This window comes from Procambarus clarkii, chromosome 32 (assembly GCF_040958095.1).
Source record: "Procambarus clarkii isolate CNS0578487 chromosome 32, FALCON_Pclarkii_2.0, whole genome shotgun sequence".
NCBI classification, from domain to species: Eukaryota; Metazoa; Arthropoda; class Malacostraca; order Decapoda; family Cambaridae; genus Procambarus; species Procambarus clarkii.
The window spans coordinates 40,026,651-40,054,644 of record NC_091181.1 but is presented as its reverse complement, the minus strand read 5'-3'; the positions used below and the strand labels follow the sequence as shown (position 1 = coordinate 40,054,644).

The 27,994-nt window shown below is 39.2% G+C and overlaps 2 protein-coding genes across 4 annotated transcripts in view; one reads left to right on the top strand and one right to left on the bottom strand.

Moving 5' to 3' along the window:
* Positions 1-5,573, bottom strand: part of LOC123759451 (proteasome activator complex subunit 4) — a 129,545-nt gene extending 123,972 nt beyond the window's left edge. For all 3 annotated transcript variants that reach the window (XM_045744537.2, XM_045744538.2, XM_045744540.2), the window contains exons 1-2: positions 5,238-5,573; positions 2,778-2,918 (exon numbers count right to left, since the gene is read on the bottom strand). In XM_045744537.2, coding sequence (XP_045600493.2) covers positions 2,778-2,918; positions 5,238-5,431 — 335 coding nt within the window. In that variant the 5' untranslated portion in view covers positions 5,432-5,573. The remainder of the gene's footprint in view (positions 1-2,777; positions 2,919-5,237) is intronic.
* Positions 5,574-5,640: 67 nt separating this feature from the next.
* LOC123759452 (acylphosphatase-2) lies at positions 5,641-23,072 on the top strand. The gene is made up of 4 exons (XM_045744541.2): positions 5,641-5,885; positions 12,673-12,689; positions 17,481-17,590; positions 22,109-23,072. Exons 1-4 carry the CDS (start codon positions 5,831-5,833, stop codon positions 22,221-22,223), a joined length of 297 nt encoding a protein of 98 aa, XP_045600497.1. The 5' UTR covers positions 5,641-5,830; the 3' UTR covers positions 22,224-23,072.
* The last annotated feature ends 4,922 nt before the right edge of the window (positions 23,073-27,994 follow it).

The window sequence follows — 27,994 nt, the reverse complement described above, 5'->3', positions numbered from 1 at the left end:
ATTCACATTTTGCTTGTAGTAGATAAAGGAAACATCTGTGATAAGCATAAACAGCAACTCCATTACCCTGTAATATCCAATATTGTACTGAAATTATATTAACAAAAACTTACCTCTAGTGCAAAATAATATACTGTATTGTTATACATAACAGTTGCAGTGCATGAAATCTGTTACTATCATTATAATTAATTATTGAACAAGGTGAATAGATAAATTGAAAAAGCTTATGTCAAACACTTAACAAGGTGTAATTATGACCATTTGTGCCCCTGGTACCCGTATGCACCATCACTCACAGGATGTGTATAGTGAGCATAATTAACTAGCCACCACTAGCAAAAACAAAAAAGGGTGGAGGATGGAGAACTATCAGAAACCAGTAGGAGTAGGCATTTCATAGCATTCAAGGCTGGATTTCTGGTAGGGACTCGTCAGTTGCTCCTCGAACCAACCATCGCACTTCAAGGCTCTGAAGAGGAAGCCATCCAAACAGAAATAATCAACCTCCCCCTTCCCTCCCCACACCAAAAGAGGGTAGCCAAGCTGACCTGTGAAATACATGACAATTACAAGTCTGAGAAGAGTTGAACAAATTCTAGACAACATTGAGGAGCCCACAAATCTGCAAGATGAAAATCCCTGTCCAGACGGACAAACCCGATCTGGCACTCGTCAGACATCCCCCCCCCCCTGCCACTAACAATGATAAGACTGTTGAATTAACTTTCTCCAACGTACCACTGAAAGACATTAACGTAACATCAAGTGTGTTGTTATTGTAGACTTTGTTTCATGTTGAATAAATTATTATTGTTAATGAAAACAGTCATGTCAAGCCCTACAACAAAATTGTCCCACACACATTCTGCAATGTACGACGGTTTGTGTGAATTTTACTGAAGGGCTGCTTCTGGATTCGAACCCAATTCATTGTGCCACACATCAAATCAAATTTGGTGCGAGAACTCCTGGGTTACCCTTAATAGTGTCTTGTTACTCGAACTCGACGACCTAGTGGATAAAGATTTCAACGTCACTCAAGTCCTGACAGTTGCTCCTGCCTTTCTATGATCTCGTTTAAAGTACAAGCTGCTTCTGACACTTAACGTGTCAAGTCGGCTAAGCAGTCTTTTCTGCTTGAGGTCAACCTTCAAGGTAAGGTAAATAGAAAAATCTCACCCCCCCCCCCAACAAGTAATGAGCATCAAGCCAAATCCTCCCCAACCAGTAATGAGCGTCGGGCCAGATCCCCCCCTCCCCAACCAGCAGTGTGCATTGGGCCATATGGACCTACCCCCATCCGACAATGAACATCGGGCCAGGTAGCACCTTCAGTGACAATCATTGGGTCAGACAATCCCTCAAGCAAGAGCATTGGGCCAGATGTTCCCCCAGTGACAAGCATTGGGCTAGATCACCCCCCCTCTGGTAATGAGCAGCAGGCCAGGCAGCCCACCCCCTGCCTGGTGATAAGCATCCGAAAGCAATGCCCCCAACCAGCAATGAGATTCTGGCTCTGGCCCCGGTAGGCTGAAAAGCTTCCATGACTCATGTCATGGAAGCTTTTTATGTTTTTATTTTGTACAAAGACCTTTATAATGTACTTAACACTTTCGCTCACCCCGCGCGCCACCCCTCGACAGGGCGATATGGGCCCCAGCGTGTCACGGAAGCGCGCGTTAATTCCGAAAAGTGTATACTCTCTTCAACTTTGTCACCTCAATTCTCCTTCTACGAGAATAAATTTGGTATCATTGTGTTCGCAATAAAATTCTCTACAGCACTAAATGCATATAAACTCCAAAAGCCCGGCTAATTACCCGCAGCAAACAGAGAAAGTGCGAACGAGTTACCCGGGAGCGCGCAAACGGGATAAAATGTTTTCACTATTTTCACTCTGGTCACCTCAATTTTTGTCCTAGGTCTTTCATTTTGGTCTCAATGGGTTCGTAATAAAATTCTCTAGAGGAACATTAGCATATAAAAAAAAACACCTGGTCACGCTCCAACCGCCGACGAGTTGAAGACGGGCCACGCGTTAGCCGTGAGTGAGCGCTCAGAGGCCTTCCTACTACACTCCCAATTCCCACCCTTTTCAAGCCTTTCTTTCGCAATTTTCTTCCTGGAAGGGCCTTGTTCATGATTACTATCCATCGTGGAGTAAGCGTAGATAGTTTCTAAAGCCGCAGTAAGAAATATAGCCACGGAAAATAGCCGAAATGTTCACACGTTTGAGATGCGAGGGGAGACGACATTGGTCACAACAGTGGAGCAAAGACAATGGGCCCACGGCGTGTGCCAAGCCGCCTGAGGGCCACGAGGCTCAACAAAGGAAATGGGAAGACATCGGCGCACATTTTAAAACCAGTCCCCAAAAAATCGGATACAAACCTGATTTTTGGCGAATTTTTAAAGTGGATGACGCAATGCTGCGTCATCCCCGGCATTACCGCCAGTAAACGGATGACGCAATGCTGCGTCATCCCCGAGCGAAAGTGTTAATACTAAAAGAATATCTTCTTAAGTTACTCTAACAATTCTTGTCCACTCTTAACTTTAGTCCTGACAAAGGTATATACCTTCTGCTTAATACTACAGAATTCATATGTTATACTGTATTGGCTAAATGTATCATATCAGTTTTGCAGCAGTTACTTCACTATGATAAAGAGCACTTTACAACAAGAAATATAACTATTGTATTATTGATGCCTTTGGTGAGACTACTAAAACAATTTTTAATTTTATACAAAAAAAGTAAACAAACTTCTTACTTTAATAGAATTGTGAGCATCTGGGCAAATTTTGCCATGACCCAAAACTCTTGGTTGAAGGAGACGGCGAGTTCGTACATGAGTTTCACCAGAAGAATGTGGTCCTCTTTCGAGAAGCACAAACCATACAGTCTCACAAATCTGAAACAGGACAATTAACATAGGCTGTTAGTACCACTTTTTTTTTTTTTTTTACATGTACTGTATAGTACCTGTAGTATATAGCATACATGTAGTATCATCCTTTGCACAAGACACTAGGACTTTTATGAGAGTAGACAATAGAGGTAGCGACCTAACCCTCAAACATAAAAGCAATACAAAGATGCAAGAAAGAAATACACAGCAGTGGGAAGAGGCAGAAAAACTGAGAAAGGAACTGTGGATAAGTGAGAGATTCAGGCCTATTCTGTAAATTCATTAACCCTTAAGTTGCTAAGGGGTCCCGAGGAGATTTACACCCCTGTGCTCAAGAAAAAAAAAATCTAAATTTTTTTTCGTCTTCTAAAAATTGCTCCAATTCTCCGTTCCATCATTGCTAAGGTATATCATACCATTTTTTTTTTTAAGTTTGTGATCAGAGAATGCATTTTAAGGGGTCATATTACCAAAATGCTATAAATGAAAATGGGTTTGCTTTCAATCAAACTTTTTTGACTAGTTGTATATAAAATTGGGTTCAACTGGTCGAAGTCTCAGCATTGTAGCATAAATAGGAAGGGAGAAAAAAAATATTGAATTATACGTCAAAATTTTTCCAAAATAGTAAAAAATTAACATCAAAAGTGTCAACTAAAATCATGTATATGACTAAGCTATCACAATAGCATATAATAAAGTATTTTAATATTTGGTTTTATGCCAAAATTAAAAAAAAAAAAAAATTCTTATTTTTTATCAGCCGATTTTACACCTTACAGAATGTAAGCCTATCTGTAAGGATGCAAATTTTGGAAGAAATTGGTTGAAGTCAACTTCAACCACAGGTGGCAGAATCTTTGACCTTATTTATTATCAAGTAACAAAATTACTTAAACTCTCATTTTTTTCCAATTTACATGAAATTAGATGTAGAGTTTACGTCTCTTCAAACTGTATTAAACACTTTTTTCCCCAAGTTCATTTATTGATTTTTATAAATTTTCAAACATGAAATATTGGCAAATATTTTTTGGGAACTTTGACTACTTGTATTAGTAAAACTAAACATATTTTGGATAATCCTTTTTATAAAAATCCTTTATTATATGCTAATGTAATAGATGAGCATCATAGAAATGATTTCATTTGAAACTTGTGGTTGTCGAAGATTATTGAAAGTAAAATTCGTTGGAAAAAAAAAAAACTAACTCCCTTTCTACTTAGGGTGTGATACTGAAACGTAGAACAGTTGCAGCCCTTCTTATATACAGTACAACTAGTTAAAAAAGTTTGGTTGACATTAAACATTTAAAAATGCATAATGTCCCCTTAAATACAATTGGTACTTAACCTATAGCTATATTGATATTACAGTTTTATAAAACTAATAAAACAAAACTAAAATATTTCAATAAATTGTAAAATAACTCAGGATATTTTCAAATTTTGTATAAAATCTCTATTGTTTAATAAAACTGAAAAAGAAATCCCTGATATTTAAAACTTGTGTATAGAAAATTGAACTTGAAAACTTCATCCTAAAATTCTGAGTGTCGTAACAGAAAACGAGGAGAATAAATGGGGAGGTAAATGTAAGAGCACAAGTGTAATTATAAATAATAAATAAATGTTTATTTAGGTAAGGTACATACATACAAGAGATTTTACAAAGAATGATGGATTTATAGATAGGGCTAGTACATACAATGCCTAAAGCTACTATTACGCAAAGTGTTTTGGGCATGAAACTATTATGTACTATTCCTAACAGTTAGGAAATGAACTTATTACACTTAGTATTAAACCTTACTGTCAATTCGGAGGATGGGTTGCTATCCCAACATGGTAGCACATTTTTCAAATCCTATACATTAGGTGACCCAACTCAAGACTCCAATATGGTGCAGAATAACTGGAACAACTTTACCATATGTTCATAAACCTAAACTACTCGCACGAGACATTTTCCATTTAAAAACAAACCAGCTCATGTTTTAGTTGTGGTTGGATTAGGCAGGATAAGTGTTAAAACCTAAAGGCAAACTTTCTAATGTACGAATAGACCTATAGTTATCAAATGTTAGAACCATGACATTGAACACAATTCTTGAATACTGGTTGTGTTCTACAAGCTACAATTTTAATGACAATATTTACTATACCATTATACAATATATTTCACATAATCCTAACATACTTTGGGTTAACTCGGGTTAAATTTGGTTTTAAATACTCTCACAATAAACAGGAAAATTCCCATTGTTATGGGCCCCATGATACTAAATGATTTACTTCATTATAGCAATATGCCAACGTTACCTCGAGAGTTTGGCGAGCCAGTGAATACATCCTGGCCTAATGTCCCGGAGGAGAACAGCCTTGCCCAAGTTCTCTTTGATATCGCTGAGCTGCTCCACAATTTCCTTGGCGATGTGCGCCTTGTAAGGCAAGAGCTTGTTGTAGATGATCAGTTTCTGGGGCGTGAAGGCCAGACCGAGGTGCTGGTCGTCCATGGCGGGGAGGCGTGAAGGGGGCACCACTACTGTGCCTCGCTACACCTCAACATTTGCGTCTCAACAAGTTGAGCAAGACGCACAAGTGTTCACGATGATGTTTTCACAATGGTTGCTGCCATGTTGTTTACGTCAGCAGAGAGCCGGCTTGTGAGTGGTTGACGGGTGGGGGAGAGTGACCAATGGTGGCCTGGCTTACATCCCGGGGATCAGCTGTGGCACAAGTTGTTCCCGCGGCTGGCACTCTCCCTCCCTGGCACTCTCCCTCGCCATCATTACTACCACCACACGCCCCTCTTTTTCATGCCACTTCTGACATTTGTGGGTTAGGCTCGAGGAGACGTGAGGTGGGGGTTGAGGTTATGTGAGGAGGCAGAGTGGTGGGCGTGGAGTGCCACTATGGCTGCTACTACACTCATCGCTGTAGATTTTGAGGTGTTCGGCATTGTGCAGGGTAATGCTCCTTTATCACGCTTCCTCCTCTATATTCAACTTTTAGACATGCTACATTTGAATAATTTCCCAAAGATAGTTGATGTAATGAGTGTGAAGTAGAGTGTAGTCTGTATACGTACTGTAGTCATTTCATTCCGTTGACTTAATAAAATATACCCAGTATTTTATCTTCCGCTCTTTTGAATTATGTAATCAAAAATTTCATTAGTTCGTGTAAATTATTTTCCCATAAAAATCCTATTTTCCAGTCATTTTCCTATAAAAATTATTCATTAACATTTGAGAGGTTAGAACATATCTTTAGGCTAGCGAAAATTGTACAGTATTGTACTTTGCAGTATTTATTACAGTATTGTAATTGTACAGTATTGTACTTTTGTACAGTATTTAATTAAAAAATAATCCACCTTGAAAAAAATGCTGCTACTATAATAATTGGAGAATAGTCTTAAAATTCCAATCCGCTACCCAATATGCCAGTTAACATTGAGTATATTTGGTCCATTCCTCTCCCATTCACACCAGTAATCTTCCAAATGCCACTTAACACTTGATGCCAATTCTAGTTGCTGATTTTTTGTATTAACAAGCATAACTATACACAGCAGTGTGCTACTACCCTATTCTATATGACGGATTACAGAGTGTAGATAAAAAACTAACTATGAGTTCATCTGTTCTAGCTATGAGTTCATCTGTTCTAGCTATGAGTTCATCTGTTCTAGCTATGAGTTCATCTGTTCTAGCTATAAGTTCATCTGTTATCCCCTTCTCACTGGATGGTTAGTCATACATAGAATCAGGAGAGGAAATGAAGTGCGAGGCTGATCTATTAGCCTGCACTAGCAAAATCTGGGTAAAGCATAAGAATAATCTTTGGCATACACAGCAATGTGCTGCTAACCTATTCTGTATGAAAGATTACATTGTAGATAAAACACAAGCCTTAATTTCATTTCATATCCCCATCCCACTGAATGGTTAGCCATAGCAAAACCTTCATACTCTTAAATGCTAACACACTTATTCTAAATGACACAGTGAATACTGAACTAAATAAAGTCCATTTGTAGTTGATTGCTAACAAACTTACTCCTAACATCGATAAGACATTTTACATATTGTTTGGTAACAAGTCCAATAATCAAATTAACCAAAAAATTAGCAGTACCAAAGATATAAGCAGAGTAGAAGGGAAGTACTGTAGTCACAAACTCCAATCCCAGACATCACTCTGCTCGCTTACTGAAATAATTGCCCATGTTAAATATAAAGTCTCTGTACATACTGTACTTATTTATTTATTTATTTATTTATTTATTTATTTATGCATATACAAGAATGTACATAAGGAATGTGAGGATACAAATATGGTAATTACAGTCTTGTGAAGCCACTAGCACGCGCAGCGTTTCGGGCAGGTCCTTAATCTAAGAAAATTTTAAGGAGGTAAATACTTGCAAAATTTATAGACAAAAAATGATAACAGTTACATGAAATGAAAAAAAGATGAGAGAAAATTGTAGGTACAGTATATTAAAGCACATAGGTAGCTAAGATTGATTGCAATGACAGCTTGAATGGTAGTTGACAAAAATTGGTAGGCACAATACAGCAGAAACAATATAAGATTGATTGCAATGACAGCTTGAATGGTAGTGGACAAAAATTGGTAGTCACAATACAGCATATGGCTAGCACATAAAAGAAGACAGCAATGAACACAATGATAAGGTTGTTTGATATTACATAAAAATTAGGAGATTGGGTAACACTAGGTACAGAGCAAATTTAAAGCTCAGTGTAGGAAACTAAGAAGATGAAGTTAGGTACTTTTTGGTTTTGCTTTTAAATAAGGCAAAAGTTTTACAGTTTTTCAATTCACTAGGGAGTGAGTTCCATAGACTAGGTCCCTTAATTTGCAGAGTGTTTACACAGATTAAGCTTGACCCTGGGGATATCAAAGAGATATTTATTTCTGGTGTGGTGATAATGGGTCCTATTACATCTGTCCAGGGAGAGTTTCAGAGCATGGTTTGCATTTAAGAACAGGGTTTGTAAATCTCTTACAAAATTTGTAAGAGATTTTGGAGAGTATACCAACTGTCTTAGAGACTTTCTTAGTTATGTGTTGAATGTGGGTGCTGAAGTTGAGTCTCTTGTCTAGGAATAGGCCAAGAAACTTGCCATCATTTTTATTACTGATGTTAATGTTGTCTATCTGAAGCTGAATTGCATTTGATGATTTGCTTCCAAATAAGATGTAGTAAGTCTTTTCGATGTTTAATGTTAGTTTGTTCGTTGACATCCATAAGTGGACTTTTTTTAATTCATTATTCACAACATTATTTAGTGTATGTGGGTTGAGGTTTGAATAGATAAGGGTAGTATCGTCAGCAATCAATATAGGTTTGAGAATATTAGAGACATTAGGCAGATCGTTTATATATATAAGAAATAGAAGAGGTCCTAAGATGCTGCCCTGTGGCACTCCAACGGTAATTGGTAGAGTGGAAGAAGTTGTATCATTGATGGTTACATATTGGTGTCTGTCACTAAGATAGGATCGGATGTAGTCAAGGGCAAGGCCTCGGATTCCATAATGCTGGAGTTTAAGTAAGAGGTAGTTGTGATTAACAGTATCAAAGGCTTTTCTTAGGTCAATGAAGAGTCCAATCGGAAACTCATTTTTGTCAAGGGCTGAGTAGATAACATCAAGGAGACTAATGATTGCATCGTTGGTGCTCTTTTGGGACCGGAAGCCAAACTGGCAGGGGCTGAGTATGTCGAATTTTACGCGGTAGGAATAGAGCTGTTTGTAAATAATTTTTTCAAATATTTTTGATAGATCTCAAATCTGCTCAATATCTATAAAGCTCTGAACTGCAATGCCAGTCCTGGCCTTAAGTGCTTTCTAAAAGGCTGTTCTAGAACTCATTGGCACTATACGAGAAACAAATATTTTTTTATATCATGAGAGATTCAACCAGAGCAGAAATACTTTGCAAATCAAGGGTTCCAAACAGTGGAATGACCTTTCAAATGTAATTAAAATCTGTCTATCTTGCAATCATTTTAAAAGATTTGAGAGTATGTGCAAGCCTATCATCACTGCAAACATCTGCTATATGAACTATAACAAACTCTGTCTTCTGACAACACACAGCCCCTCTGCTTAAGTTCCACTCACTCCACACATTCTCATGTGTTATCTACATGTACAAAACCTTGTTCCTAAATGCTAATCTAGATCTGAAACTTTTCCTTGATAGGTGTAATAGAGCCCATGAGCACCACTCTAAAAATAAATATCTCTTTGATATCCCCAGAGTCAGACTAAATCTGTGCAAACACTTCATGCAAATAAAAGGGGCCCAGTCTTTGGAACTCACACCCCTGATGAATTTAAAAATTGTCCAACCCATCCCCTGTTCAAAAGTAAAACCAAAAAGTACCTAATTTCATCCTCATAATTTCCTATTTTGCACTTCAAAGTCACAGTGTATCTAGTACTACCGTACCCACTTCCCCAATATTAGTACCTAAGCCATATAGCCTTACCAGTGTAATCACCCCTGTCAACTTACATTGTAGTTACTTGTAATAAAACCTTGCTACAATGTCCCTTTTCATCTTACCTTAAAAACAAAAAGTTAGACTAAGGACCTGCCCAAAACTCTATGCATGTTAGTGGCTTTGTATGATTGTAAAAATGCCAATCTTATGTAATCTCACCAACCCATTGTACCTTCTTGCAAATAAATTATTATTATTATTATTATTATTATTATTATTATTATTATTATTATTATTGTCATTATTATTATTATTATTATTACAGTATTATTATTATTATTATTAACCCTAAGCTGCTCTGGGCTATTTGCCTTTCAACACCCACAGGCGCAAAAAAATAAAAAATAAATTATTTCATCTTATAAAAGCGTTCATTTGTGTTCCCTAATCATGTGAAAAATAGTAAAAAAATTGTAAGAGCCATATTTTGGCTGCAGTAGGGCAGGGAATTCTGGAAAAAAAAGAGGCGTTGACAGAGGAAGTGCCGGAGGTGGTCTGCTTCGCCCCAGCTGTCAGGCGGGAGTTACCACAAAGATATTATTACCTAATTATTTCAATGTCTCTCATTTTTTCTTACTTTTTTTGCAGTAATATTATTCAATAGTGTGTAGTGTGATATATTTATATAATAAAATGTGAGAATCATCACTGTACTCAAAATTATGGGGTGCATATTATTGATTCAATTATTATGTTCATAAAACAATAAACATACTTTTGCGGTTATTATGTTCATAAAACAGTAAACAAATACTTTTGCGGTTATTACACTATATACACAGGTTATATATAAGTATCTACATGTTTTGTTCACCATAACTGTTCAACTAAACTGGTATAGTGCACAAAGAGCGTAGTGACCACCCTTACTCAGCATGACAAGTCAGGAAGATGTCACCACCTCCCTCACCAAAATGGCTTCTCCCAACACTCCTTTTGCTGTTATTACATTATATATACATACACGTTATACATAAATATCTACATTTGTGTTCACCATAACGAACCACTAAGTTGGTATAATGAGTCAAAAAGCAGCAAGGAGTGGCCGGCACACCAGCCAGCCACTGGCCGTCACTCCCTCACCTCACCTGACTCGCCAACATTCTCCCCCCACCATACTGTTTTTGCTTTTATTTACTATATACAGGCATTATATATATCTGCATATTTTGTTCACCATAGCAAATCACTAAGCTGGTATAGTAAGGGCAGACAGCAACAGGTGGCCACATAGATTCGGCAGACGACGCTACAGCCCTCCCACCCTCAACATTACTCCTCCCACAGCACAGCGCAAATTATTACAACAATCCTGCTATTATCAGAATCCTGGTCATTTTTATCACAGTCAAGGGCCTTCTGTAATACTATCATCGCTAAATAATACCAGTTACATATATTTTTTACATTTTTAGGCGATGCTGTGGTCACAAGCTGAACAGCAGTGCTGTGAGGTCATGGCTGGTGCACGCAGCCACCTGCTGGCTGGCACGCAGCCACCTGCACGAACTATGGCTGATGCAACCTAGTAGTGGCACACTATCAGTGATAGTAGCTTCTAGGAACAAACGGGATTCACCCAGATCGTGCCGTTATATTCAACGCTGGTTTTTTACATCTACTGTAGATAGATGAAATCAACCCAACCATCTCTTTCCTGTAAAGTCTCTGTAGTACTATCATAAAAACTAAGAAGATTTGTTATGTTTGATCTTCCAGATTTAAAACCATACTGTCTGTTTCTCTCCAGGTATGATACTCATTTGGTTTTAATTATTTTTCTATAATATTTTGACTGATATGCTTGTCAATAATACAGGTCTATAATTAAGAGGGGTCTTTCCTGTACAAAAAGATGACTGATAAATAAATTGAAGTGGAGTGCTGAGCTCAGAGGCACATTTTTTCAAAACCCAACGTGAAACTCCATCAGGGCCAACTGCTTTGCTCCTTCCTAACTCCTTGAGCATTATTTGAGACATTATTTGTGCGCTACTTGTGCATGTCAGCCTGTCAACCTGTGTCTAACATCCTTTGTTCCAAGGCTTTCTTTCTCCCCCACCCTGAGGTCATTTGTGTTGTGGTTCAATTCAGCCAGTATGCTGTTTATCCTCACTTTCATGAAGCATTGAAGTATGCTTCTTGTATGGCTGTCTTTACCAGTACAGTATGTCCACATCTAATATCTGGGTTCTGGGCTTTTGCTATTGAACAGGTTATTGGCCTCTGGTTAGTAATTGGATGTCCCTTGGCCTCAACATTCTTGCATTATGCATGGTGGTTGGTTTACTGCTGACATTCTTCTGCCCTAGAGGCTTCTCAGCTGATTTCTTCCATATAAATGGCCAGTTTGCTTATTTTTGTTTGAATAATCCCTTTTTCTTTCCAGAAAAGTCAGCCTCTACTGATGTTCCATCATGAATAAGCTCAAAGAGCTACCTAAATTTATCTAAGGGTCACTATCTCCCTGTTGGCCTCAACAGGGACAATAAGCCAGTGGATTGTCAAAGGTCCCTCATTTTTTCTGAGGACTTTTTCTATCTGGGATTTAAACTGAAGTAATTTCCAGGAATTTACAGCTTCAGAAAGTACGCAGTTCCATTGATTTCTTTTCCTATATGTAAAAAAAGTATCTTCTGTTTTCTGTCCTACATTATGGTTTGTTGAGTTTTGAAGCTGTTGCTTCAAAAGCCCCTTTTATGCATTACATTTGACTGCTTAAAGAAGTGAGTGGAATTAATATCCTCCAACTTGTTCAGTGTTATAAAGATCTCGATGAGATCAGCACTGAGGATCCCTCCTAGAAGTCAGCCATTGAATGTAACGAAATGCTGTTTTCTGGATGGTACCCATCAGCTTCCCATCCTCACCCAGTTTCCATATTTCTTGTGGGGTTTAGGGTTAGGCAAAGGTGGCTTGTGAGTGGGGTGGCAGGTTGATTGAGATCCCAGATGATCTGCAGTATCATTTAGTGGTAGTTGGGTACATCAAAATTAGGGTATTTATCCTGCAGCAGCAATTGATTGCATAGGGTTGCATGTAGGCTCTTGTTGTAGACACATTGATGTTCTAAGGTGAAGGTTGGCAGGCAACAATACCTGTATATCAACTGAAAAGTAATAGAGAAAATATAATACTGTATTTAACTAAACTTTCCAGGATTTCTAATGACAAAATTTATTAAATTTTATTCCTGTCTATTTCAGGTGTCTTCTTTCGGAAGGTGAGAGTTTGTTAATACTGTTAAGTCATTAGCATGAGTCGCCTAACAGCATGTTTACCAAATAGATTTTCTTTATATATGTATCATTGTACTGTGAGCATTTCCAAATCTCCAAAATGAAGGACACAGTGGCTACATGTATAACTTTGTGTGTGTAGGTAGCTTGTTATATTTCGAACCCTCATCACAGCCCTTGTGGATTTGTTCATTTGTGTGTGTAATTACTTAAGTATACAGTAATTACCTAAGTGTAGTTACAGGGTGAGACCTACTCTCATGGTGTCCCATCTTCCCAGCACTCTTTATCAAATACAACTTTGAAACTACTGACCGTTTTGGCCTCCACCACCTTCTCGCCTAACTTGTTCCATCTGTCTACTACTCTGCGAAAGCAAATTTTCTTATATTTCTTCAGCAGCTTTGTTGAGTTAGTTTAAATCTTAGTATATTTTGGTAGCAGTCTTTCTTGTAAACATATGTTGTTAAATATGACCAAAAAGGTAAGATTAATAATTCTAACACAAATTTTCTCAATATATCTTATGTTTCTTTTCACTGTTGATGGTAATTGAAAAATCAGTTCTCCAAAATTCATTTTTATTTATAGTCTGACGTGACGCCTGAACGTGTTTCATAATAACTTATTTCATTTTCAAAGATTTTAGTTTACACACACAACTCTAACCTGTAAACATGCGAAATACGTCCATACTTATACTCGCATTTGGGTGACGTGATATGGTACAAACGTTTTGGGTGACGTGATCGACAATTACATATGATAGAACACAAACCAATGGGTATAAAAACATAAGAATGGACGTAACTGCAGAAGGCCTATTGGCCCATGGCATCAACACTTCCTCTTGATGCTTCTATATTGGTTCGGAATCTTGAAGTGGGTAGAATATGGTTGTGCATTAATTGGCCGTTGATTGCTGGTGTTGACTTTTTGATGTGTAGTGCTTTGCAGATGTCGAGCCTCCTGCTATCGCTGTATCTATAAATGATTTCTGTGTTGTTTGTTAAAATTTCTCTTATGATGGTCTGGTTGTGAGAAGAGATTATATGTTCCTTGATGGAGCCCTGTTGTTTATGCATTGTTAATCGCCTGGAAAGAGACATTGTCTTGCCTATATACTGAGTTCTTTGGGGCTTACAGTCCCCAAGTGGGCATTTGAAGGCATTGTAAAACCACTCTATTGTAACACCGCCACTAAAATGCACCACTATAATGGAACACTAACTTATCCTGAGTAACACTTCCTCATCGGTTGCACTTGGTAACACTGTTATGGGCTGACATATGATGGTTACACCGGAACCAAAGGTACACTGCCAATAAGGAAATGCTAACACAAGGATTAAATACGCTGCCACCATCTGCCTTTGACCATTGAGACTATATCAAGCAACGAGGCAAGAAACATTGCTTGACTAGGAGAGTACTTTCTATGACTGTCATTAATTATGAAAATGGTTGTCAGCCACTATATCCAAAAGGCTAAGAGGATTCAACAATTGACACAGACGGGAAATTTCACGTAAGTTTATTGAGACCAAAATTATGTCAATCACCAATTATAAATCCTACTCTAACACTGGCAAAAAGTTAAGAAATTTGGACATGGAACAAAAACTCAGAGATCACACACATTACCTTAAGCTATCTGTCTCTCCCTGGCTGAGATGTTCTTCACAGCCCCGCTCTCGATCCCGGTGTACCGCACTCTGTCTTTTTAAGTCCCTACAGGACCTATATATACAACCCCCACAGGGGGGAGGGGGAGATCTGCTGTTGCTACCCACCAAGAGTGTACAAACACTCAAGAAATATTTCAAAAAGCTTGTTTGACATTCACCATACACTCTTCAAGAGAGGAGTTATTAATTACATGTGACTGACCTCTGACCTGGCCAAAAAGGGGGAGATCCAGGGATGTTTACACATAAGAATCTGGAGTCTAATTTCCTTGCATGAAATATTACATACTTGAAACTATGCTGACTAAGACTAACCCAGGAATTTTTAATCAATATACAAGATAACCCGGAGGTCATCTGGGCTGACCTCGTGGAGACGGCTTCCCTGGGTGTGAACTCTAAGGGGGGGGGGGGGTCCTGGGTGTTACAGCATAGACGACATTGGTTTCCTTCAAGGCGTTTCCTTTCCTACTCTCCAGACACCAAGCATAACGGTCTTTTGGTCTCTGGCCCTCTCGCAATTTCTTTTGAACTAATCCTCTTTCCTAGTTCTGCATCTCTGCTTTGGTATAAACATTTTGTTGTGGCTTTATTATATATTTCACAAAACCTGACATATATCTCATTTACTTCCTTACCTAATAGCAAGTCTTTCCAGTAAAATTCATTAAAGAAATTTCGAAGTTTCCCATAATGTCCTCTCCTGAAATCAGGTTTTTCATCTGCTTCAACATCCTCATTTTCTTCCAGATTTTAACGCATTGCATACTTTTTTCCCAAAAGGATATGGCCACTTTTATCCAAGGGAGGAAGGTACTGAATGTCAAATATCTCTTTTTTTTTTTTTTTTTTTTCTTTGCTGATGAATATCAAATCCAGCATGGAGGAAACATCCCCTTCCCACATCATCCTCACAGCGTGTTTAACATGTTGATATATGAATGTTTCCAGGATGAGGTTTACAAATCTTCAGGTCCAAAAGTCCTCTGTTTTAGCTTCATATGCCTCCCAGTCTATGGATTTCAAGTTAAAGTCACCAACTACCAACAGTCGTGATCTATCTATATCAGCTCTCGCTATAATCTCTCATTATTGTTATGAGGCCCTCCTGTTTATTATCCAGCTCCTCCTTTGTCCATGTGTTGCATGGCGGTGGACTGTATGCATTTATGATTATCAGTTTATTATCCTGATTACAAATCTCCAGTGCTATTATGTCAACTTCTCGTGGATTGGCAATCATTACTTCATTTACCTTTAGGTGTTTTTTCACCAGCATGGCAACACTTCTACCTTTTCTAATTTTTCTGTCCCATCTAACTAAGTAGCCCCTTGGGAATATGACCTTATTTAAAATATCATCTTTGAGTTTCGTCTCCGTGAGTGTAACAATGTCTGTCGTTTGCAGCTGTATTTCATCACTTAACTCAGTATTTTCTGTGGGAGCCCCTTCGGCTCCCGAAGCTATACTGGGCTGATGTGTATACACTGTATATTAGACTGTGGCAACAGAATGATGGCGTTGTAAGCCTACCGGGGACCAACGCCAGAACCTGGCCCCCCTCAAGAGAGGCATGAGGAGCAATGGCCTATGCACCCCCCCCCCCCCTCCAAAAGCCGAACTAGCAAGCAGTGACTCTGTTCTTTGCTTCACGCCTTGCGTGCCAGCAGGCGGTGCTGGCCTACTCTTTGTAATCCGCTTGGGCCCTGGCTCTTAGATTTTTGGCTCCTTTTTGTCCGTTGCTGTTTGCAGAATCTGCTATGGTGCTTTTCTGCAGGCGGCTTCATCTAGTTGCTGGCCTATGTTGGACTTGTTGGTTCTCCGGGAGGAACGTGGTGGTCCTGCCTGGAAGGGTCGTGCCAGGGCTCGGGGTTCCTTCGGTTCTTGTAAGTCACTTGTGCCGGATTCAGAGCTGGCCCCTCCTGCGGAGCCATCTAAGTCTGGTCAGCACAGTGATCGCTCTGAGCCCTGGTTAGGCTCTTATAAGGGTCATTGGCCTTTTTACGGTTCACCTTGTTGATGGGGGGGGAGTGCACAGATGGATGCGCAGCAGTTGTGGTGACGTCATGCTTGTTTGCTTGTTTTTGATTGGGGGAGTGCCACTTGTTAGTTCAGCTTTCGGTTTGCAATGTTTTACCAGCTGTTGTTTGCTCTGGAATTCCTACCTTTCTGGGTGCCTGACCTAGTAGATGGCAGACATAGACTGCTTCCAATTACACGGGGGTGTCTATAGGCCATTGCTCCTCGTGCCTCTCTTGAGGGGGGCCAGGTTCTCATTCTGGTCCCCGGTAGGCCTAGAATTCCATCGATTGACTGTTGCCATAGTCTAATATATGTACATCAGCCCGGTATAGCTCCGGGAAGCCTCCGAGGTCTCACTCAAAGAATGGCATTTCATTACATTCAAAGCTGGGTTTTTTTCTTTTGCCTGGGCGTGTTGCAGGCTATAATTGCAAGAGCAGCCCAGGGGTTAATGCTGTTCAAAGAATAGTCTGTTACTTAATGAATAAAATATTGGATGAACACACCTTTAATTAATACTATGTAAAAGAGGGATAATATGTAATGCTGCTAATTGCAAATTGTAATTTGTCTAGTCTGACCCCAGGCCAGTCTCGGGAATTAGAAGAACTCCTGAAACCCTCTCTAAGCAAACCCTATCCAGGCAATACCCCCTCCAGGTATGCAAATACAAAACCTGCAGAGTGCAAGAATAGTTATGCTATAAAAATTTTGTTTGTGTTTTATATGTGACTTGTAATTTCTGCAATTATGTCATATAATTTGTTTTCATGCATTTTGCAAACTAGAGCCTGGGAAGGTAACCTGGCTGATGAAGTACCATCTTCTAAGGGATAAGAAATAAATGTAATTAATAGTTGGTAATTTATTGTATCCAAAGGTCTCCACATAATTATTCATTGTCACGATTTTGTATCTGCACAATTTACTTAGCTTAAACAAATTATTCTAATAATTTTTGTTATGTTGTTTTATTATTATTTGGAACATACTGTATTTCTCATAAATATTGTTTTAATGTCTTCAACAATAATGACAATTTAGTTTTTCTTTCTTTACAAAAGTACACGCAGAGGAAGGCAAAAGAGCTGAATATACGAGGATGGTGTAAGAATACAGATCAAGGAACCGTCATCGGCCAGTTGGAGGGACAGCATGACCTGGTTTTTATCATGTAGGAGTGTTATGCATCTATTAGTAACAATTTATACAGACAAACTTAGCTTTGTTATCTTTTATAAACAGCTGCTATTAGGTTTGGAATAACTGACTTGGCATCATTGTGCTTAATACTTCATACAAAACTGTTAATCAACAGAACATATTCATCAGGCTAAGAACTAATTCGCTTATTAGCTCCCTTACTTAGATCAATGACATGGCCAGCACACAGTGCATGCCAGGCTCCTGAGGAACAATCTTGACCCACCAAGAGCAAGTGCAGGTGGGGGAGAGCTTGTAGTAATCTCAGATCAGCCCATTACTGAGAGAAACAAGTAGTTATGACAAGCAGGAATGTATCAAAACACTCAAATGTCATGTGAGTAATATTTAGCACTAGTGAACTTCTAGTTTAGTTAATATCAATTAACTAAACTACTTTAGCTTTGCTCCTGGGCATCTGTCCCTGGCTCTGTCAGCAAAGACCAACAACAATCAGAGATATCTCTTGTGGTACTCTACCATTTTCTCTGCTGATTGTATTGTTAAGGACAGGTCAGGGCCTAGGTCAGTTGCTTATTTCTTTTCTGGATTTTATTGTGTTTTCTTGTATCAATGGCCACCTCTCTTGTTTCCAGCATTCTCCATATTTGATCCAAGATAATTTTCACACATGGGTATGTAAAATGTAATTACTTAAGTGTAGTTACAGGATGAGAGTTACGTTTGTGGTGTCTTGTCTTCAAAGCACTCTGTCATGTAACACTTTGAAACTGCTGTTGGTTTTGGCCTCCAACACTTTACTTGACTTGCTCCAACTCTGTTAGCCTCAGTGAATTTTCTTACACAGTATTTCTTTGCCAGCTTTGTTTAGTTAGTTTAAATCTATGACCTCTTGTTCTTCAAGCTCCAGGTCTCAGGAATTCTTCCCCATCAATTTTGTCAATTCCTATTACTACTGTATTTTGTACGTAGTGATCCTCTTTTTCTTCTATCTTCTTATTTTGGCATATTTAATACCTCTAATCTCTCCTTGTAGCTCTTGTCTTTCAGTTCTGGGAGCCATTTAGTGGCATGTCTTTGCACCTTTTCCAGTTTGTTGATGTGTTTCTTAAGATATGGGCACCATACAACCACTGCATATTCCAGCTTTCATCTCACAAAGGTCGTGAACAATTTCTTTAGTATTTCACCATCCATGTACCGTACATTATTTAAAAGCAATTCTGAAATTGGAAAGCGTAGTACAGGCTCCTCATGCAATGCTCTTTATGTGGTCCTCAGGGAATAGTTTTCTAATTAGAACTACCCCGTAGTTCTAATTAGGACGGGGCCTCGTAGCCTGGTGGATAGCGCGCAGGATTTGTAATTCTGTGGCGCGGGTTCGATTCCCGCACGAGGCAGAAACAAATGGGCAAAGTTTCTTTCACCCTGAATGCCCCTGTTACCTAGCAGTAAATAGGTACCTGGGAGTTAGTCAGCTGTCACGGGCTGCTTCCTCTGGGTGGAGGCCTGGTCGAGGACCGGGCCGCGGGGACACTAAAGCCCCGAAATCATCTCAAGATAACCTCAAGATAACCCCTAGATTTCTTTCTTTATCATAATTTTTTAAAGTTTTTTCACATTATGTGTAGGTTGCAAGCGGTCTATTTTCTCTTATTCCATATTCCACAACATGGCATTTATTTACATTACTCTCCATTTGCCAAGCAGTGCTCGATTCACTTATTTTGTCCAGTTCTTCTTGAAGGGCATGACAATCATCAAAGTGTCTTATCCTCCCTAGTATCTTAGCATAATCAGCAAACATGTTTTTCACCCACAGGGTTATTAACCCATGGAATTGCCTACCCACTGAAGCCATAACTGCCAAAACTGTGTTGAGTTTTAAAATATACCTAGAAAAGATCATCAAGGCAAATGGGGGGGGGACCTTCAACAAGTCGCCGGCTTCCTGTCCTCATTGAGGCCACTAGGGTTAGTGGCTACCTTACCTTACCTTGAGGTTTCCTTGAGGTGCTTCCGGGGCTCAGCGTCCCCGCGGCCCAGTCGTCGACCAGGCCTCCTGGTTGCTGGACTGATCAACCAGGCTGTTGGACGCGGCTGCTCGCAGCCTGACGTATGAGTCACAGCCCGGTTGATCAGGTATCCTTTGGAGGTGCTTATCCAGTTCTCTCTTGAACACTGTGAGGGGTCGGCCAGTTATGTCCCTTATGTGTAGTGGAAGCGTGTTGAACAGTCTCGGGCCTCTGATGTTGATAGAGTTCTCTCAGAGTATCTGTTGCACCTCTGCTTTTCAACGGGGGTATTCTGCACATCCTGCCATGTCTTCTGGTCTCATGTGATGTTATTTCTGTGTGCAGGTTTGGGACCAGCCCCTCAATTATTTTCCACGTATAGATTATTATGTATCTCTCCCGCCTGCGTTCAAGGGAATACAGATTTAGGCTCTTTAGTCGGTCCCAGTAGTTTAGATGTTTTACTGAGTGGATTCTAGCAGTAAAGGATCTCTGCATGCTCTCCAGGTCAGTGGCCCTCAGGTAAATCAGGTAAATTTGTAGTGGAGTTTTGTTTGGCAGTTTAGCATTATAAAACATTACTCAAATGAAGTTTTGAGTGTTTAATTGTACAGTGGTACGTCCATTTTTTTAATTTAATCCGTTCCCAGAGAAAGTTCGAAAACCGAAAAGAATTTTCACATAAGAAATAATGTAAATTGAGTTAATATTTTTGGGGGTGCGGAACAGATTAACTAAAAAATACATTTTATACATACTACTACTTTTATTTTGTACTACAGTATGTACAAGTATATCTTACCTTTATTGAGGACTCTTGTTGGCGTATGGAAGACAGTGAGGAAGGGGGGAGGAGGAGAGGTGTTAGTGTTTAGAAGGGGAGTCCCCTTCCATTATAACAGCAGTAATGACATTTCTGGGGTACTCTTCCTCTTACGTTTTGCAACTATACCACTAGGACCTGGTTGTGGCTCACTGCTTGCTTATCTTATTAGGAATCTGTCTGTAGACACTTGTTTTTCCCTACGTTTAAACTCTTCTGTAGTGAAACATCACAGTGTCTCACTTTGAATGTTCTCTTGTTTTTCCTCTATCATCATTCTCACAACTATTTTCTTAGGTTGAACTTTACCACTGACTTTCTTGGAACCCAGGGCATGATTTATAATATGAGCTTTTATGTTCAAAAACCAAAAGAGCACAAAAACATTGAAATTTTTTACTAGGCAGGAGACACTAGTGAACTAAAGCGTGCCATGCGCTCGGTCGGTTGGTTTGATGATGTGTATCAACTCGAGTACCGAGTAATTTTTTGAAGAAATTGAGTTAGAGAACTGAAACATTTGAAAACAGGGACATTCGAAAATCGAGGTTCCACTGTATTTGCATGTGGTATAAGCAGGCAGGTTTTCTCAGTTGAGTTGATATCTGATCTGCACATGCTCCCCTCTCCATATGAGATTGCAAGACATCAGTAAAAACATACTGTCCTCAGGTGGTCAAAAAGGTTGTTCAAGAACCTGGTATATATATATTGTGCTATGGCTATGCCAGTGATGTTACCAAGGAAAGCTACCAAGGAGCCACCCAGAAAGGGGCATTTCATTACGCTTGGTGCTTTAATTATTTGGACTACAGTAATTAATATGCACAAAGAAATCACATTAATGTGATGTATTAGTAGGAGCCATGAGAAGGATTTGAACCAATGGTCTGGGTCTAAGGCCTAAGGTGTTTGCTTGGGAGTACCTAGAGAATAAGGGTTCAAATCATCCTCATGGCTCCTACTGATTTTCTCTGTAACGTATATGTTATTACTTATTTGTTGTTATAAGTATATACAGTAACTGTGCTTGTAGTGTTGTATATTACATGTACTGTATATATTGACCAGACCACACACTAAAAAGTAAAGGGACGACGATGTTTTGGTCCGCCCTGGACCATTCTCAAGTTGATTGTGTCACACAATCGACTTGGGAATGGTCCAGGACAGACCGAAATGTCATCGTCCCTTCACTTTCTTGTTTTATATATGACTAGCTCCAGAAGCCCTCTTCACGGGAAAACACCCAGCCATGATGTCATCAGTCATCTTCTCCACTTCGCTGCAGCCAGAGTGCTTGATTTTATTTTTATATAAAATCTGTTCCCTGGTCACTGAGATATAACAATATAAGAAAACAATTTTTTTTTTAATACAGTAATTTGTTTTCTGCACACTGGGAGCTTGTCATAATTTATAGCTGCACTGTACAGCGGTTAAGGACCAACCGAAATGATATGTGTTAGTGACTTTGCAGCACTGTAACACTCATTCACCACAGTATGTACATCCCGATGTACCTTCTTATATTTAAATAAATAAAAATAAGTAAAAATAAAATGTACTAAATTTCCTGCAATTGTTTAGACAAATTGTTTTATATATACTACTGTATATATAAAAGCAAGATATTGTTTTGCTAATATATATCAAAGTTTATTCTTCTAATCACATACCATTTTTGCAGAAAAGATTGGCTTAAGAAAACTGGAAGTCCCAGTTCTCGCATTGAAAAGGTAGAATTCAAAAATGAAAGGGAAATTCAAGATTATACCTTCAAGAACTTCTCTATCAAACACTAGAAAGCAGTGGCATTTTCCATTCAAAACTGGGTATCATTCTGTAATATATTGGTATTACAGGGTATTTGTGAAAACAGCAGGAATTAAATTAATGGTTCCAGGGTACAGTATTTTAAGTCATTAAAAGAGCATATTAGAATGTGTAGCTAGCTTTATGTCCATTCTGTATACAGTAAGGTCACTTTATAAATTAGCAGAAAAATATTGGAAGATGTATGCTATAACTTTTTATAAGATATTCAAGAGATTTATTGTGCTTAATATTTGATTCTAACTTGTCTTTGTACTCTAGTTGGCATGCAATATGTTTCATTATTACATCTTAAAATAATATTTACATGTCATAAGGCATATGGAATTATCCACAGCTTGCAGGATGCAGTAATATAAATTTATTTTTGGGGGGTGGGAGAGTGGAGGGTGGCAAGTTGTATTTTTAAATAACGAATTCAATACAATCCAAAAAATATACACTTCATAGAAAATACATTTTCATGCTACATATTATATATTTCTTATTCTTAATTGTGACAAGAACAGAATTCTGAAGAAAGAATTGGCTGGCTAGGTTTATCATCAATATTTGTATGTAAAATCATTGTGGATGCTAGAAAATAGTAACAATTTAGTGTTGGTTGAACTTGGCAAGGATTACTTGACATACAGTATTACTTAATCTTTTTTTTTTTTGTCAGTTGTGGCTGTCAGATAAAGACAAATTGTCAAGTTTATATTCCATGCTAAATGAGCAATGTTGTGATCATCGTTTATAAAAGCACTGTACTTAATAGTTTTGTTTTCTCAATACAGGATAGTTACTTAAATGTTATTAAATTAAAAAAAAATTTGCTTATTTGTATTTCTCTTCTACGAGTAATAGATAACATATCACTAGTTAAGGAGAGACTAAGTAACCCAGTTGATGTGTAGAACATGCATAGTGATACTGTCTGTGAACAGACAGCTCAAGCTCATGTGAATGCAGCACATATTTGACCACCTCTAAACCACATAACTGCTTTCATGCAACTTTTATTAATGGTTAATTTTATTCAGAATTTATTGGACTATTATTTAAATTGTACTGAAATAGAAATATGGTGGTTGGAAGGGGTGAGGGGGTCGCTTTCCTTTAAACATAACCATTATTTAATTTTACAGTGTTCCCAAAACATTAGTGTCCAACATCTTCTAGTCTACTTAGGTTGTTGCCTTCATCTGGCAACCCACCTAGGTTGTTGCCTTCATCTGGCAACCCACCTAGGTTGTTGCCTTCATCTTGCAGCCCACCTAGGTTGTTGCCTTCATCTTGCAACCCACCTAGGTTGTTGCCTTCATCTGGCAACCCACCTAGGTTGTTGCCTTCATCTGGCAACCCACCTAGGTTGTTGCCTTCATCTGGCAACCCACCTAGGTTGTTGCCTTCATCTGGCAACCCACCTAGGTTGTTGCCTTCCTCTTGCAACCCACCTAGGTTGTTGCCTTCATCTGGCAACCCACCTAGGTTGTTGCCTTCATCTGGCAACCCACTTAGATTGTTGCCATCATCTTAAATTAATACAACCGACTTAGGTTGTTGCCATCACTTTGATGTAGCCCACTTAGGTTGTTGTCATCATTTTGAAACTTACTTTTGTTGTTGGCATTAGCTTCCACCTCATGTGGAGGTTGTTGCCATCATCTTCCAAATCACTTTGGTTGTTGCCATCATCTTGATGTAGCCCGTTTAAGTGGCTTAACCACTGTGATGCGCCGAGTTTATTGTGAAATTCCCCCTGTGCGCATGAAATCAAGTGTTCTTCTCAAAATTCTTTTTTCTTTGTAAAATTATAAATTCCCTTCCCTGAACATGTCTGTGTAAAAATAAATACCAAATTCCACTTACTTTGGCTGTGGGGACGTGGACAAGGTGCGCTGTGACGTCATCAGGGGCTGGTTGCCCATGTGGGAAGCTCCCAGACATGGTCGCGCGGGCAATTCAAGCACCGGGTGTTGCCCCAAATATATTTTTAATTATTTGTTCTATGTATTTCTAATGCGGTTTTATTTTTTTTTATCGTATATGATGCATATTATTGTCCTTTACAATATATATACAGTAGAATGTTCCATGGAACTGTGATACATGTGTCAGTAATGTGTCCACAATAAATGTTTATTGTCGCAATATTACTTGTTAAAAATTCACTAAAATTACAATGTGTACAGTTTCACACACTATTTACACAGTAACACAATGTATTACACACTCAGTACTTCGGAAGTGAGTAATAATCAACGAAGTAGTCCATGGTACACAGTGCGACTTCGCTCTCGTTGCACCAGGTACAGATAGATTTTTGCTTGCTGTTTCCTCGTTCTGCATGCTTGCAAATAACGCACTCACATACACCCTTGGCTTTAGTACTTGTAGGTGGTATGTAGCCAAGCTTGTAAAGTATAAGGTAGTATTTTAAAGATTATAGGAAAAGATCAATTTGTAAGGTAGTCTTGAAAAGATCGTTTTATAAGGTTCCACACGGGAAGAGATTCAGCCACCCTCGAAGAGTGTCCGTCAGTCTAAAAGAGATTCAGGCATTCTGGAAGAGATTCAGCCAGCCTCAAAGAGTGTCAGTCAGTCTGGAAGAGATTCAGCTATTCTTGAAAATATCTATGGAAAACACCACCATGGAAGCCGCTAGCACTGTTCATCCATGCTACTTGTACCAGATGCATCATCACTGAATGCAGAAAATTATTCATCTATGTATCATCTATATCAATTGAAGATGGCATAGGTGGGCCAAGGGTGGCGCTCAGAGCTACAACTGGATATGCTCGTTGTATCATCTTCTTGAGATCTTGAGGTTATCTTGAGATGATTTCGGGGCTTTAGTGTCCCCGCGGCCCGGTCCTCGACCAGGCCTCCACCCCCAGGAAGCAGCCCGTGACAGCTGACTTAACACCCAGGTACCTATTTACTGCTAGGTAACAGGGGCATTCAGGGTGAAAGAAACTTTGCCCATTTGTTTCTGCCTCGTGTGGGAATCGAACCCGCGCCACAGAATTACGAGTCCTGCGCGCTATCCACCAGGCTACGAGGCCCCAGCCCCCAGATACATCATCCTCATAGGTGATGTATCACTTGCATCTGACATTTGTGTTAGGTCCTTATTGTGTCTAGCTGTACCAATATCATGACCCTTATGTTCTTCAAACAATAAGGTTTGAATTTCACGGACAGAGTGCGATCTTTCAACACCATGTCGGACAGGTGTTTGGAAGCCAGAGACGCGTGCGCCACCCATGGTTGCTCATTCAGTAATAACCCAGCCAGCAGCCCTAGGGGATTCTGGGAATTTTTTCCAAGATGGCTGCCTCTCACAGGAGGTCCTAAGAGTTCATTTCATTCACAACCAAGCATGCACACATTTTGAATGGGTATGAAAAATCAAAAAGAGCTTTCTCGATTGGTGCAGTTTCCCACCGACCGAGTTTTCTCGGTTGGCGCAGTCCAGTGGTTAAGAGGAGGAGCAAGAACTGTTGTAAAGTATTACCAATAATTCAAGAGAGGCATGGACAAATTTATGTTGGAATTACCATATCAGCCTGGCTGTGATTGGTATGTGTGCTTTCAGGCTCACAGACAAGACAATCATCACGGAAGGCTGGCCACAGGCTAGGCTTCGGGATTATTTTTAAAATCAACAACAGGTAAATTTGATATTTTAAAATATATTTAATAATTTTGTAATGTATTCCTTTGTTTACTATTAATATCTCTGAAAGAAAGGCAAATGTATGAATCCCCTATAAAACATCATAATTGGACTTATTTTTCTGGTTTTAATTACAGGTAATACATTTTCTGGGAGTCCCCCCAGTGGCTTCCCAAAGCGATCTTGCTAAGATTTCTCCTTGCAAATGGGTCACATGAGATGTAGGAGTTCTGCTTGATCTACTGGGGATCAGAGCCAAAATCTGGCCTCTTAAAGAAACAGAGAACAAGTGTGGGAAATTTACTCGTGGGATTATTTTATTCTGATATTAATTAAGCGTATTATATTTAGTAATAACTTATTATTCATTGTTTATTTAAGCAAAGTGAACTGTATACAGATTTTCTAACAAACTACTCATACTAATTGAGGGGTTTTATAATTTGTTCTACTGAACTAAATTGAATTAGCAGACATAATCAGGGTTGTCTTAACAGCATTAAGGGCTTCCTGGGCAAACCAGTGTATATTCACCTAGTTGTGCTTGAGCTCTGGCTCTTACGGCCCACCTCTCAACTGTCAACTTTTATTTCCACCCCCCCCCCCCTCCTCAGGAAGCAGCCCATAAAAGCTGTCTAACTCCCAGGCACCTATTTACTGCTAAGTAACAAGGGCATCAGAGTGAAAGAAACTCTGCCCGTTTGTTTCCGCCATTGCCGGGGATCGATTCCCGAGCCATAGGATTACGAGTCCCAAGCGTTGTCCACTCAGCCACCAGCGTGCTGGGGCCCCTACAACAACCACTCACAGGCATATAAAGTAAATGGCCCATTATACAGTACTAAACATATATTTATTTTATTGGTACTTCAACAAAACTGGTGTTAAAACATTAAAAACATGCTGTTGAGCAGCATCTAATCAACACGATAAACATTTGAACAATACGCAAGGCTTGAAAAATACAATACTCACTAAGCTACACAGATTAGATGGCACAGTATGAAATTATTACGAACTTATTATTATTACAGGCATACCTCAGTTTAAGAGTTTAATTGGTTCCTGGAGACGCCTCGCATTCCGAAGCTAATTTCCCCATAAGAAATAAAGGGAAATGAATTAATCCGTTCCTGACTACCCCAAAAACCCCACATCAAACTAAATTTTTATACCAAATTCATCTAAATAAACCTACAAGACTATGTTCAAGTTATTACTTACCTTGCTGTTGAATGCTGTAGGCGTATGGAAGAAGGTGAGGAGGTGGGAGGAAGAGAGGAGTTACTGTTTGGAAGGGAAGTCCCCTTCCATTATCACATCAGGCAGTGAGGACTTCACTGGTATGCACACACTGGCACATTTTGCCTGCATACCACTAGGACTTGCTTGTTTTACTAAGAATTTATCTAATGACACTTGTTTTTCCCTACATTTTAACACTTGTCTGTAGTAAGACATCACATTATCATTTAAAAGGTCAATGCAACGGCCTGCTACAGCTTTATCTGGGTGAGTTTTTTCAACAAAACTTTGCAGTTCTTCCCATACTTAACACATTTTCTTAATCAAGAAGGGACATCCTCTACTGCCTCTACTCACAGCTATTTTCTTAGGTTGAACCTTACCAATGGCTTTCTTGAGACCCATGGCAAGATATATAATGACAACTTTTATGCTCAAATGGCCAAAAAACCGATAAAAAACTGTAAATCCTTGTGAAGAATTCAGGTGGGATAGTCACTGGACACGAGACACTGGTAAACTGAGGCGCGATCGCCATGCCACCACGCGCCAGTCGGCCTGTACACGTATCAACAAACTCGCGTCCCGAGGTAACCCTCGCCTTCCGAGACATATTTTTGGAGTAAATCCTGCTCGTCCTCCGAAAAACTCGCATACAGGGACACTCGCATTCCGAGGTACCACTGTATAAGCATTTGTGGCATTTCTTTTCAGAGAATTGCTTTATTATTGGCTAGATGTCATTGGTCTTCAGGTTGTCATTTTCCATGCACACGAGTGAAAGCCAGTTCAAACGATGTTGACCCTTTGTGTTATGAAGCTGATTTG

Coding starts and splice junctions, on each gene's coding strand:
- LOC123759452 (XM_045744541.2), top strand. CDS start 5,831: ATGGCTGCTACTACACTCATCGCTGTAGATTTTGAGGTGTTCGGCATT. Junction 17,591..22,108: donor CATGACCTGGTTTTTATCAT/GTAGGAGTGTTA, acceptor CCATTTTTGCAG/AAAAGATTGGCTTAAGAAAA.